The following is a 15377-nucleotide window of genomic DNA, read 5'->3' on the forward strand; positions in this document are numbered from 1 at the left end:
ACTGGAATCATTATCTGCTCAGGACTCAGGAGTAGAGAATCTTCAGGTCTTACTTTCAGAAAGAAACAAGTAAGATCAAATGCAGTGCGAGGTCTGCATATTTTCAATTCATCAAGTGTGACTTATGTTTAGCATGTCTTTCACCATACACATTTTGTGTGTGTGTGTGTGTGTGTGTGTGTGTGTGTGTGTGTGTGTGTGTGTGTGTGTGTGTGTGTGTGTGTGTGCATGTGTTGAGTTAAGGACTGCCTGGAAGCAAACAGCCATGGTGTGCAGTTTCACTACTTCAGTGCACTCATGAAGTGATCAAGTACTATTAACTGCTGTACTGAAATTATGTAAATCAGTCATTCAAATTCTGTAAATAGATAGTTTCTGTTGTTTTGCTAATCATTGAATCCAAACAAAGATATTAAATCAAGTAGACCTATGACTTTATAAAAACAACAAGAGAAACCTTCAAAAAGACATGCTGAACCTAAAATAGCATTTGTTTTCTCTTTGATTGAGCCTGCCTGAAGTGCCAGATGGGCAGTCATTTAACTTTTGGGACTATTCCAGTTGGTCCATTGTGCCAGGCAGACTCTATGAAGCGCAGCTTAAGTATTTGAAAGAAACAATATAGGCTGTTATTTGAACCCAGGCCTGGAGTGATGGACAAGGGTGTTCAAGGGGACAGAAACCTGCTGTTTCACTTACTGGGTTTCCGTCTGGTCCTGGTGGTCCCCGCTCGCCAAAGTCCCCGGGAAACCCCTGAGTAGACAAACACAGAGAGGGGAGAGAACAGACATGTTATCACTCTGTTTAGTACAGGGGAAGCACAGAGCTGTTACACACTATGGAAGAAACATAGAAACACAACAGTCCGCAATGCAGCAGGCAACCAAATAGCAGTAATAGAAATAGAATGTACTAGACCATAATTGACATGGCCAACCATTACATACCATTATTTTCCCAAACCCAGAGTTGACCGTGAGAAAATGTTCTTGGAATATTAGGTTTCAAAGTATTAATCACATTGGTGTGGCTATTATCCACAAAGCTACAGTATTCCATAAAGTGCACTATTGTGTTTTATGTTGCTTAACATTCAGTTCAACACAGCAGCAGATAAAAACACCGTAATGATGATCATAATTATACTCGTAGTGGGTGTTTGTTAATGTATGATTAACACATTTCCCACTGTTTAGTTACTGTACATATTGTCACGGCTGTCGAAAGGAGCGGACCAAAGTGCAGTGTGGTTGTAGTTCCACATTTGATTAAATCCGTGAAACTTTGCAATACACAAATAACTGAAAATGACAAAACACCCCCTGTCACACCCTGACCTACTCTACCATAGAAAATCACATCTTACTATGGTCAGGACGTGACACATATTGACAAAATACACTGAACAAAAATATGAACACAGCATGTAAAGTGTTGGTCCCATGTTTCATGAGCTGAAATAAAAGACCCCGATATTTCCATACGCACAAAAAGATTATTTCTCTCAAATTTTGTGCACAAATTTGTTTCCATTTCTGTGAGTGAGCATTTCTTCTTTCCCAAGAAAATCCATCCACCTGACAGGTGTGGCATATAAAGAAGCTGATTAAACAGCATGATAATTACACAGGTGCATCTTGTGATGGGGACAATAAAAGGCCACTCTAAAAATGCAGTTTTGTCACACAAACACAATGCCACAGATGTCTCAAGTTTTGAGGGAGCATGCAATTGTCCAGCAGAGCTGTTGGCAGATAATGAAATGTTCATTTCTCTACCATAAGCCACCTCCAATGTCGTTTTAGAGAGTTTGGCAGTACGTCCAACTGGCCTCACAACCTCAGACCACGTGTATGGCGTTGTGTGGGCAAGTGGTTTGCTGATGTCGACTTTGTGAACAGAGTGCCCCATGATTGCAGTGGAGTTACTGGCAGGCATAAGCTATGGACACTAACACAATTGCATTTTATCAATGGCAATTTGAATGCACAGAGATATCGTGACGAGATCCTGAGGCCCATTGTCGTGCCATTCATCCGCCGCGATCACCTCATGTTTCAGCATGATAATGCACAGCCCCATGTCTCAAGGATCTGTACACAATTCCTGGAAGCTGAAAATGTCCCAGCTCTTCCATGGCCTGCATACTCACCAGACATGTCACCATTGAGTTTGTTTGGGATGCTCTGAATCGACATGTACGACAGTGTGTTCCAGTTCCCGCCAATATCTAGCAACTTTGCACAGCCATTGAAGAGGAGTGGGACAACATTCCACAGGCCACAATCAACAGCCTGATCAACTCTATGTGAAGGAGATGTGTTGCGCTGCATGAGGCAAATGATGATCACATCAGATACTGACTGGTTTTCTGATCCACACCCCTACCTTTTTTTAAAGGTATTTGTGACCAACAGATGCGTATCTGTATTCCCAGTCATGTGAAATCCATAGATTAGGGCCTAATTCACTTGACTGATTTCCTTATATGAACTGTAGCTCAGTAAAATCCTTAAAATTGTTGCATGTTTCATTTATATTTTTGTTCAGTATACATTCACATTCTCAAAACACAAATTGTTATCACCACTAGACCCATGTTTCTCCACACTGCAGTTTTGTATGTGCCAAAAATGAACCAAACCCAAAGTCAGCACTCAGTTAACAAACTACATCCCCTTCATAGACGTTCGCAGAATAAAACCCCAAGCAAGCAGCAATTCAAGCTGCACCCTACAAACAAGCTCCTCTGTCTCTTCATTCCTATTAGACTGCATGCGGTGGCATGAAATTCCATGGCTGAGTGTTTGGGAGGGCTCCATGCTGCGCTGAGCCTCGCTGGCAGGAGCCCTAACCAGCCTGGGGACTGACTGGCCTGGCTCTGGATCTGCTGACTGGGCTCTTCCCTTTCCTCCTCCTGGCTCCAACTGTTCCATTATAGAATCAGAGAACAAGAGCTGTGATGCTCCGATAGGCTAGACTAAGGCTCTGGGAGGCTGAGGGTTCTGCTAGGCCACACGCTCAACGTGTGCTGCTTGTCCCGTTGCCAAGGTCAACAACAACCTGCTACTGCTTCAGCTTCAGTGTTCACCTTTCTCCACCACAGGAGACAAGTTAGTCTATATACTGTCTGTATGATGAATGGCACTATTAGTAGAGGTCTTCTAGCCCCACAGAGTGGGATGGAAAATGTAACATTAGATGAAGCTATGGAGATCTTACAGGCAGTTCTATTGGATGAGATATTATTCAGATATATAGTCTAGATGTTTCTGTGACAGGCAATCTTGAGTAAAGCATTAGTCAAAGATCTGGGGGAAAGTAATACGTTTGTAATTGCTGCGATGGGATGCCATTGAAAATGTGGAAAACAGCACTTCTCTCCAAAACTCCAATAGTGCACTCTTAAAAAAAAGTTGCTATCAAGAGCTTAAAAGGGTTCTTTAGCTTTCCCCATCGGATAACCCTTTAAAGAACCTTTTTTGGTACCAGGTAGAACCCTTTTGGGTTACATGTAAAATCCTTTCCACAGAGGGTTCTCCCTGTAACCAAAAAGGGTTCTACCTGGAACTAAAAAGCGTTCTCTTATGGAGACAGCCAAAGAATCGTTTGGAACTTTTCTACGAGTGTACTGGTTTAAATAAAAAACATATGGCTCCTCCTCAGCTCTTGCACTGTTTTTTAACTCAAAAATGTTACTTGAAAGATTGTAGGTAGTTTGACCTCTGCTGCAAGGTAATGCATCTGATTCCACATTTGATTAACTGTCATATGCAAGTGCCACTGAACTTCCGCTAGTTACTGTGAAAAGATGTTCAAAGGACTGAATGTAAAGAGGCAAAATTAGCTACTGAAGATGAGAAGGAGAAGGAGAAAGGCTGGTATGGCAACACAGAGACAAACACACAGAGATGCCATCATAAAATGCTGAAGCAGCACTCTCCTCAACATCTATTGCTGTTCTGTGCCAGCTTTAATTCTTGTTCAATGACCATCATCAGCTTAATAAACCACTTCATCATGTACGATTGTAAAGCTATGCTTGGAAAAATATCTCTATTACATAAGTCATTGGGAACATCAGGATTTTCCATGTAAGCACAACTCAATATGTTTATGGGAGAATTGAAAATTCCCATGCAGGCGCCAATGAATATACTTCCCTGGTCTGTGGCTAGCTGCTCTGGAATTTCAAAACCAAAAGTTCCTTCACCAAATTGCACATTGCTCCAATGTAATGGACTTTGTAATAGTCTTTAGATGAACAAAATACAAAACACAGATAAGCTCTGTGAACTACCCTTTGAATGAATGCCATTCAGATCTCAATGATATCAATGTTCAACATGAAATGATTAAATAAATAAGTAGAACTTGGTGTTAATCATATGTAATAATATACACTGAACAAAAATATAAACACAACATGCAACAATTTCTAAGATTTTACTGAGCTACAGTTCATATAAGGAAGTCAGTCAATTTAAATCAATTAATTAGGCCCTAAACTATACATTTCACATGACTGGGAATACAGATATGCATCTATTGGTCACAGATACCTTAAAAAAAAGTAGGGGCATGGATCAGAAAACCAGTCAGTATCTGGTGTGACCACCATTTGCTTCATGAAGTGTGACACATCTCCTTCGCATAGAGTTGATCAGGCTGTTGATTGTGGCCTGTGGAATGTTGTCCCACTCCTCTTCAATGGCTGTGCGAAGTTGCTGGATCTTGGCGGGAACTGGAACACGCTGTCGTACACGTTGATCCAGAGCATCCCAAACATGCTCAATGGTGACATGTCAGGTGAGTAGCAGGCCATGGAAGAACTGGGACATTTTCAGCTTCCAGGAATTGTGTACAGATACTTGCGATATGGGGCAGTGCATTATCATGCTGAAACATGACGTGATGGTGGCGGATGAATGTCATGACAATGGGCCTCAGGATCTCGTCAAGGTACCTCTGTGCATTCATATTTTCAGCAATAAAATGCAATTGTGTTTGTTGTCTGTAGCTTATGCCTGCCCATACCATAACAATATCATGGGTCACTCTGTTCACAACATTGACATCAGCAAACCGCTTGCCCACTTGACGCCATGCACGATGTCTGCCTTCTGCACGGTACAGTTGAAACCGGGATTTATCCGTGAAGAGCACACTTCTCCAGCATGCCAGTGGCCATTGAAGGTTTGCATTTGCCCACTGAAGTCAGTTACGACGTCAAACTGAAGTCAGGTCAAGACTCTGGTGAGGACGACGAGCAAGCAGATGAGCTTCCCTGAGACAGTTTCTGCAGAAATTCTTTGGTTGTGGAAACCCACAGTTTCATCAGCTGTCCGGATGGCTGGTCTCAGCTGATCCCGCAGGTGAAGAAGCCAGATGTGGAGGTCCTGTGCTGATGTGGTTACACATGGTCTGCGGTTGTGAGGCCGGTTGGACGTACTGCCAAATTCTCTAAAACAACGTTCGGAGGCGGCTTAGTGTAGAGAAATTAACATTAAACATTCAGCATTAATCTCTAGTGGATATTCCTGCAGTCAGCATGCCAATTGTACGCTCCCTCAAAACATCTGAGGCATTGTGTTGCGTGACAAAACTGCACATTTTAGAGTGACCTTTTATTGTCCCCAGCACAAGGTACACATGTGTAATGATCATGCTGTTCAATCAGCTTCTTGATATGCCACACCTGTCAGGTGGATGGATTATCTTGGCAAAGGAGAAATGTTCACTAACAGGGATGTAAACAAATTTGTGCACAAAATCTGAGAGAAATAGGCTTTTGTGAGTATAGAAAATTTGTGGGATCTTTAATTTCAGCTCATTAAATAAGGGGCCAACACTTTACATGTTGCGTTTATATTTTTGTTCAGTGTATAATCACTGGGATATTTGGCAATAGTGTCAATTGGTGCCATAGCTGTACTCCTTCCAACTCTCATCCTATATTTACTAATTATATACTGAATAGACTATGGAAATATACAGACTTATGACTCAAGGGGTAGCCAGCCATCTCCAGAGTGAAAAGACAAATCTTCCCCTCTGGTTGTGTGGAGGTTACCACAACATAAATCACAGATGTATGGCTAAAGACAAGGGGGCTCCATACACACTCAAGACTTCCTGTGAATAAGAGACATGCCATGCCCACTAAATTACCCTAGACCTACAACTTCTAGGTATCAGAAAATGGAAAAAATAACAGTTGATTTCAAAGTATTGGAATTGTTATAAAAAGGTATTTTGAGAGAAAACTTTACCGGCCTACCCATCTTGCCCTTCTTTCCACGAACACCAGGAATACCCTAAGGAGGTAGAGAAAAATAGGGATGAAAGAAGGAAGGAAGGAAGGAAGGAAGGAAGGAAGGAAGGAAGGAAGGAAGGAAGGAAGGAAAGAAAGAAGGAAGAAGATGAAAGGTAGAAGAGAAGAAAGACCAAGAAGAGGAGACAAAATGTAAATAATATTTCATATTTCTTTTACAAGTAGATTATGAATGGTTCTTAAACGTAGCCTACTAAAACCAATACAAATATCAAACATGTCCAAAGAGACTCTCTCTACTATAGACTACAATTTTGCACCACTGGCCTGAGTCCTTCTGGGAATATGAGTCTATGAGTTCTGGTCAGGCTAATCCGAAGCAGCTCTTGCTCCAGCTCCTTAGTATTAGCTCCTGACTATTATCCCAAACAGAAGGGATGGCTGGAATTCCACCAGAGCTTGATCCTGTGCAAATATTGTGAGAAGGGCCTAGGGCTACTCCAGTCATCTCTTGGTGGTTTGGTGGAGCGTGCCTACTGGTAGCATTTCATCGAGTGTAAGCACCTTTATTTCACAAACGTTTAAACTCACTAAGAGTCAGACCTGACAATCGTGACTGACAACTAATGCCCATAGGAGGGGTTTCAGCTATTGTGCATTTCCCCCCATATGACTAAGACATGTACAGTAGGGTGTTGTTTGCCTTGCTAATGCATGAAGTAGTAGTAGTAGTAGTAGTAGTAGTAGTTACAAGAGGTAGAAATCATAATTTTCTTGGAATGTAATGCTTTTAGTATCTTTGTCATATTCCTATTTTGAGTACTGAATTAAGAGTTATTCTGGACTACTTACTCTCTCACCATCAGGTCCAGGAAGGCCAAAAAGCCCCGCGATTCCTATGAAACCCTGGAAAGAGAGTTGTGGAATTGGGGCGAGAGGAGGAGGGGGGTGAAGGGAAAGGGGTGAAAAGTTAGAGCATAGGAAAGAAGTGAAGAAAGGGATAGGATGAAAGGGTTTGAAAGGGATTAGGGATGAGGAACAAAGAAAATATACATTAGAATGAAGTGCTATACATCTCTTCTTTGGTATCATCCCATCATTGTTGCTTTAGTCATTTTTGGGATCTTCTGTTGGCTCCAGGCAGGTGGCTTTTCATGAAGAACCAAGCCTTGAGGCAAGTGTATATGCCCATGGACTGCATGGTGCTGCCTTCCACGATGTAGTCCAAGGGCACATACCCTCACGTCAGGGATCTCTGATGAGTCCGGGCCAAGGGGGCTGCTCAGGGATGGAGGGTGAGAGAGATGGAGGAATGGAAGGAGGAGAGGGAGGAGAGAGAGGGGGAGAGCAGGGGGAGGCACAGGGGAACTGAAGAACAACGGGTGATACAAATGTTAAAGGGAAAAAATACATGAACTGGACCATGTTGAGATTCAGATCAGCTATACAAGCAACAACAACAACACCAGCAGCAACAATTGACATTCGGCAACAAGTGATTCAAGACAGTATTCAACAGAAAGTATTTTCTTGCTAATTGCTTTACATTTCTTGTTATACCAACATCACCACAACATCATAACAGAAAATTGCAATTGTAATCATACCCAGCTAGCACATTTGGTTCCTTGGAAGTTGTGGGATATGTTTTTGATTTCACATTGGTTGTGGGAATGAAGCCATTTTCTGACCGGGAAACTGAACGTTTTTAAACAGAAGTGAAAAAAGTGAGAACAGAATTGAAAATGTTGGCTGTTCTGGAAGAAATTAAAGAGTTAAGTTACATGGAGGTTCTGAGGGCATTTTACTCTGGGATGTTTTATTAATGCTCTGAGAAGGGAAGTTATAGGTTATCTTTAGGTGTTTAATTAAGACTTTTAATAACCCTACTAGTTTATTTTGGGTTAACATTTTGGAAGCACAGATGGATATTCATTTCCTTAGGCATTAGTCATGTATTTTTTTATTGTGGCACAGCATCAGTGAGATTTGAACCTATGATCATCTTTTCTCATTCCATGGAATTTATCCACTGCGCCACCAGGATAGAGCTAGCATGCCCCAAAAAAATTATGCATACAAAGCTGTTAATTTTAGTACATTTTTGGTATTTTAGCCCCATTTCGTGATATCCAATTACGATCTCATCTCATCGCTGTAACTCCCCAACGGGTTCGGGAGAGGCGAAGGTCGAATCATGCGTCCTCCGAAACATGACCCGCAAAACTGCGCTTCTTAACACCCGCCCGCTTAACCCGGAAGCCAGCTGCACTAATGTGATGGAGGAAACACCATTCGCTAGTTCTGTCGTTGTACTGAAATTCCCACAGAAGAATGTTGTTTCTTAAAATTCTCGGAACAATTTAAGAACATTACTTTAATCAGAACCATGAGGAAACCCGTAGGAAATGTTATGCTGAAGTACTGAAATGCCCAAAGAAGAATGTTGTTGCTTAATGTTCTTGGAACTATTTGAGAACATGACTTTAAATAGAACCATGAAGAAACCAGTAGGAAACGTTATGCTTAAGTACTGAAATTCCCACAGAAGAACGTTGTTTCTTAACACTGAACTATTAGCGAGAATTCCCAATGACAAACTAGTTGGAAAACATTCCTAGAACATTACCAACATTGAAATTAAATGTAAACATGTTTGAACTTTTCGGAAACGTTCTGTTAAAGTAATGAAATAACAAGAAAATAACGTTTTTTTTGTCAAGTTCCTTAAATGTGTTAATAATGTTACAAAGCCAAGCAACTATCCTTCACCATGTCCAGAAAGTTCTGGGAAGATTGTATGCAAAATAACCATAGGACAACTGGGCTCTCACCAAGCTCTAAGAACGTTATGTGCTAGCTGGGTGGTGAGTTAACAGGGCCGTCTTGGACAAATGGCGTTTAAATAATGTCTATTTTTATGTGACCACTCTGGTTCTGTTGATTCATATAACATGCTTTTCACAGTTCATTTAACACAGCAATTGGCAAGAGACCTCTGGAACAAAGTAATCTTCAGAGTGGGGTGTACTTTACTGTAAAAACAGAGGAATTGACTGTACGGCTTTTATCTTTGTCTGTATACACCTTACTGTGAATCTGACCTTGGTTCAAATAGTATTTGTTTTCGTTCAAATACTTTGAGCATTTAATAATATATGCCATTTAGCACAGACGCTTTTATCCAAAGCCACTTACAGTCATGCGTGCAAACATTTTACATATGGGTGACACCACCGGGAATCGAACCCACGACCCAGCCTGTCTAGGGTATCAGATGGATGGGTTTTGCACTTTTGGGGCTCAATGAAGTGTAGCTAGATTATTTAGAAGAAAACAATGAATACTTAAACCCAGGTCTGCTGTCAATCTGTTACATGGATATGTTGAGCATGCAGGCACTTTGGCTGACAGTGATGCTCTTTAGCCATTGAGAGAAGTCAACATCTTCTAGTGATGACTGTATTGGCAGTGTATTTATACTGTAAGTAAACAGAACATGATAAAAAATCTAAACAAACAGGGCTCATTTAGTAAGTAGGTTCATCCTGTATATATCCTTCTATTATTACAAAGATATAACATATCAGATGGATTGCACTAAAATACTTAAACAGAACAAACAGCACACAAGACATATCTTGAAAAAAGGATTAACCATTTACAGTACAGTACAGAGATATTACTTTGTTAATGAACATTTGTAGATCACTCACCCGGACCCCTTTAGGCCCCATAATTCCAACAGGTCCAGGTAAACCCTACAGAAAAAAGCATACAAAATGACATTAGAAATACATTTAGATAATGCATTCCCTAATGCATACAACACTTTAAATGTACAGATGAAAGTGTAAGTGGATTGGACTCAAATTGTGATTAGTGCTTTCACCATAATAACTGATTGACAATAATTGGTGTTGGCTGAATATTTCCCAGATGTGTTTACCGGCATGCAGATCAGTGGAGTGATAGTCTCCATTATGTAATCTTGAAGATGAGCAGACCTTAATGAACATGGACTCTATTTAGACTGTCTCAACTCCTAAAGGAGACCAAGTGGTCCAGTGATTCACAGTCTACAGATGGAAGGGGGTGCTAAAACCTAATCCATCAGTCTGGAGTGTGTATCTAGCTAGGGAGTTACAACAGCGTGTGCGAGTGTGTGCGTGTGTGTGAGTGCCCGCCCGTGTGTGAAGTGTGTGTCTATCTGGGGAGTTACAACAGTGACAAGAGTTAGAGCACCAAAGGAACAAAGACCCAGGCCTGAACTCTAAGCTATTATAAACATTGTGTAACAAGCCGAGCTGAGAGCTATTTCCCAGCTGCGAGTTTATGTCGGCGGCTTTACAAATGTGCGTTCTGGAGAGTAGGGAGGAAGCATGTTTTACAGTGCAGAGAAACCCACATACTACTCATGAGGGACTTTATCAAATGTATTCAAATGATTTTCCCAAAAGTGTCACAGTTACACACTCACAGTGACACTCACAGTGTCAGCTCCTAAAGACTGACGAAAATGTATTTGCATTGAGAGAGCAGCTTACATTAATCACAGTTTAATTGCAGTTACATTACTTTTTCAGTAAAGGTATAGCTTACTAAGTAAAAGCCTTTGGCACTTTATTTTAGTCCAGGGGCACCAATAAGCAACCAAAAATGTGCAACCCTAATCCTGACACAGGTGCTCTTGACAGTCTTACACTTGTGTGTCACTCTTCCAAAGACTCTCTTTATTTCAATCACCTACAAAAGTCTCAACAGGTTGTACTGTTTCCATTCCCAATCCCAATCCCAGTACCACTCTCTAACCACTCACTGAAATGGGCTGAGTGTGTTTGGTGTGTGTCGCCCTGCTTAGCCTTTCTGTAAAAGTACGGTATGGTGTGTGTGGACCCTTAACCAGCACTGCAACACTAGATTTACTGCACCTGCCTGCCAGGATAACCTTTGGCCCCTGGGCTTCCGTGTGTTCCTCGCTCACCCTGCAGAAAGAGAGAAAATAAGGAGTGAGTGAGACAGAAGACACGGAGTGAGACGAATAGCTGTTTCATGCCACATTAGCTGTGTCATTCCAAATTCCAGTTTCCCTGGCTTTGAATTGAATCTGTGTAGTATAGGAAGAGAATAATGGAGAAAGAGGAATTAGGCACTTGATAAAGAGCCTTAGTGTGGTCAGCAGTGCATTTGGAAGGCAGCAGAACCATTGCTGATATTGGCACTATCTACAGTATAGGCAAAAAATTGCCAAAAATATCATCAATAGAAACAGAATGGGCGTCCCCACTCAAGTCAATGATATCATAATGGGTGGAATGGTGGCCATTGCAAGTGTACACATAGAAGCAAAGCAGGAAGTAAAATCAGGAAGTAAAATCAGGAAGTGTTTCCATCAATATGTGCTCTGATTTGTTAATTCAACTCAATTCGACATAACAAAAAATACATTCCATTGCATGAGCCACATCAGTTAACATCATTTGAATGAACATTCTACATTACCATGGGCATTATTGCATCACAATACCAGGCAGCCATTGCAAGTGTACCCATTAGTTTACCAGTCAACTTGCCAGGGTTAGAGGTTCCAAGCCTGTTCTATTGATTCTATTTCTATGCGTGTGTTTGTAATTTCGCTCAGAGTGTACTCTGGGAGTTCGTAAATTCAGACCGTTATCAGATTGTCCGTTTGTAAATTCAGAGCGTTAAGATCTGGCCGAGGAGTAGGTTTGATCTGAGCATTCTGACCTCACAATGGCAGTCAAGCACCCAAGCTAACTGGCTAAAGTTGGCTAGCTTGCTAGCTACCTCCAGACACAAATGAGACACCTCACTCTGACCATTTTACTCCTTCTAGTAGAGCTGGGCTACTAGTAGGCTGCTTTTATGTTATCTAGAGCAGTTGGTAGCTGTGCTATTGGCCCCAAAAATTTTTTGTTGATATATCTATATTTTTTTTCTGTTGATATATATATATATATTCTACCCCTTTTTCTCCCCAATTTCATGGTATCCAATTGGTAGTTACAGTCTTGTCCCATCGCTGCAACTCCCATACGGACTCGGGAGAGGCGAAGGTCGAGAGCCGTGCGTCCTCCGAAACAAAACCCAACCAAGCCGCACTGCTTCTTGACACAATGCCTGCTTAACCCAGTAGCCAGACGCACCAACGTGTCAGAGAAAACACCGTACACCTGGCAACCGTGTCAGCGTGCATTTCGCCCAGCCCGCCACAGGAGCCGATAGTGCACGATTGGACAACAACATCCCTGCCGGCCAAACCCTCCCCTAACCCGGACAACGCTTGGCCAATTGTGCACCGCCCCATGGGTCTCCCGGTCGCAGCCGGCTGCGACAGAGCCTGGACTTGAACTAGAATCTCTAGTGGCACAGCTAGCACTGCGATGCAGTGCCTTAGACCACCGCACCACTCGTGAGGCCTGCTGGCAACAATTGAATTACGTTATTTTGTCGACATTTACTGACACTGGTCATATTCAACAGATGTTGCGCGTTCATAAATTCCTTCACACTCAGACGAGAGTGCTCTGAAATCGGAGTAGATAGCCAGAGGGAATTTACGAATGCACCCTATGTGTGCTGCTCCTGCATTGTGGGGGGGAATTGCCTAGGCAACTGAAGACTGTTTGCTAGTTTCTTGTTTCAGCAAGGAGCAACAAAGTTTCATCACGTTGTTAAGAGTCCATGTTACAGTATATCCTGTATTTTAACGGTTATGACGGTTATTTTATTTTCATGACGGTCTTCATCCATAACTGTCAGTTACACTGTTATTCGGTAATTGTCCCAGCTCTAAGAACTCTGGGCCAAAGTTAAAACCTTTAAAGGGATACTTCAGGATTTTGGCAAATAACCATTATCTACATCCTAAAAGTCAGATGAATTTTTGGATATCAGTTTTTATCACAGATAAAACAATGAGAGATATTTCACCGGATGTATAAATGTGAAGCATCCTCTTGGCATTTCTATTCACTGCCAAATATGGTAGTGAGAGGAAGCCCGCTGGCCGGCAGTGAGAGAAAATTTAACAATATGGATTTTGGCCGCACATTCTGCACATTTTGCACATTTCCTCATTGGTGAAACATTTGATCTCAATACAGTTTTCTGTTCCCATAACTAGAATATGTTATGAACAGAGTGGACTAAGTTTTGTAGACTACCTATTGAAAAAGTTTTAAAAAGGAAGGAGTGCAAAAGTGAATTGAGTTATTGCACACGCGCACTTCACAGAGTAGGCGTGACCTAACGGAAATATGCAGATGCATCTAGAATGCACCAATAGGATCTTACTAGCTCGTGCTTGGCTCTGCCCACCTCCTTGCTTGTTCTGCCCACTATGAGTCATTTGTTCCCGTTGGAAATGGCAGGCTGTGGTCTATCTTGGCTTAGTTAAAATATCTTTGGTTTTCTGTCTCTATGTCCAGTATAAAGGAAGTTAAAGGTAGTTGCAAGCAGATACCCATATACAGTTGAAGTCGGAAGTTTACATACACCTTAGCCAAATACATTTAAACGCAGTTTTTCACAATTCCTGACATTTAATCCTAGTAAAAATTCCCTGTCTTAGGTCAGTTAGGATCACCACTTTATTTTAAGAATGTGAAATGTCAGAATAATAGTAGAGAGAGAGATTTATTTCAGCTTTTATTTCTTTCATCACATTCCCAGTGGGTCAGAAGTTGACATACACTCAATTAGTTTTTGGTAGCATTGCCTTTAAATTGTTTAACTTGGGTCAAACGTTTCAGGTAGCCTTCCACAAGCCTCCCACAATAAGTTGGGTGAATTTTGGCCCATTCCTCCTGACAGAGCTGGTGTAACTGAGTCAGGTTTGTTGGCCTCCTTGCTTGCACACGCTTTTTCAGTTCTGCCCACACATTTTCTATAGGCTGGGGTCGGGGCTTTGTGATGGCCACTCCATTACCTTGACTTTGTTGTCCTTAAGCCATTTTGCCACAACTTTACTTGCAAGTGTGTTTGGGGTCATTGTCCATTTGGAAGACCCATTTGCGACCAAGCTTTAACATCCTGACTGATGTCCTAAGATGTTGCTTCAATATATCCACATAATTTTCCCACCTCATGATGCCATCTATTTTGTGAAGTGCACCAGTCCCTCCTGCAGCAAAGCACCCCCACAACATGATGCTGCCACCCCCGTGCTTCTTGGTTGGGATTGTGCTCTTTGGCTTGCAAGACTCCACCTTTTTCCTCCAAACATAACGATGGTCATTATGGCCAAACAGTTCTATTTTTGTTTCATCAGACCAGAGGACATTTCTCCAAAAAGTACGATCTTTGTCCCCATGTGCAGTTGCAAACCGTAGTCTGGCTTTTTTATGGCAGTTTTGGAGCAGTGGCTTCTTCCTTACTGAGTGGCCTTTCAGGTTATGTCGATATAGGACTCGTTTTACTGTGGATATAGATACTTTGGTACCTGTTTCCTCCAGCATCTTCACAAGGTCCTATGCTGTTGTTCTTTGATTGATTTGTACCAAAGTACGTTCATCTCTAAGAGACAGAACACGTCTTCTTCCTGAGCGGTATGACGGCTGCGTGGTCCCATGGTGTTTATGCTTGCGTGCTATTGTTTGTACAGATGAACGTGGTACCTTCAGGCGTTCAGGCGTCAACGTAGTGTATGTAATCTTCTGACCCACTGGAATTGTGATACAGTGAATTATAAGTGAAATAATCTGTCTGTAAACAATTGTTGGAAAGATTACTTGTGTCATGCACAAAGTAGATGTCCTAACCGACTTGCCAAAACTATAGTTTGTTAACAAGAAATTTGTGGAGTGGTTGAAAAACAAGTTTTAATGACTCCAACCTAAGTATATGTAAACTTCCGACTTCAACTGTACTTCCCAGCCATTGCGTTAAGGCTGGTTAGCATTGGGTCGCGAAACTACCTGTAACTTCCTTCATACTGGACACAGAGACATAGAAATGGTATCCACGAGTTCATCTGACTATGGTGAAGTAGATAAAGGGCCTCATTGCCAAAATCCTGAAGTATCCCTTTAACCAGCCCAATGTTCTTCCCTGGTCAGGCCATGTGGTCAGTGAAAACTCC

General features: G+C 41.8%; 1 protein-coding gene across 1 annotated transcript in view; it reads right to left on the reverse strand.

Moving 5' to 3' along the window:
* The window catches only part of col27a1b (collagen, type XXVII, alpha 1b), a 144078-nt gene that overhangs the window by 73016 nt on the left and 55685 nt on the right, over positions 1-15377 (reverse strand). Inside the window, exons 9-13 of the mRNA XM_029716360.1 lie at positions 11206-11259; positions 9991-10035; positions 7127-7180; positions 6273-6317; positions 700-753 (exon numbers count right to left, since the gene is read on the reverse strand). Coding sequence (XP_029572220.1) covers positions 700-753; positions 6273-6317; positions 7127-7180; positions 9991-10035; positions 11206-11259 — 252 coding nt within the window. The remainder of the gene's footprint in view (positions 1-699; positions 754-6272; positions 6318-7126; positions 7181-9990; positions 10036-11205; positions 11260-15377) is intronic.

Source organism: Salmo trutta, chromosome 27 (genome assembly GCF_901001165.1).
Source record: "Salmo trutta chromosome 27, fSalTru1.1, whole genome shotgun sequence".
Classification (NCBI taxonomy): domain Eukaryota; kingdom Metazoa; phylum Chordata; class Actinopteri; order Salmoniformes; family Salmonidae; genus Salmo; species Salmo trutta.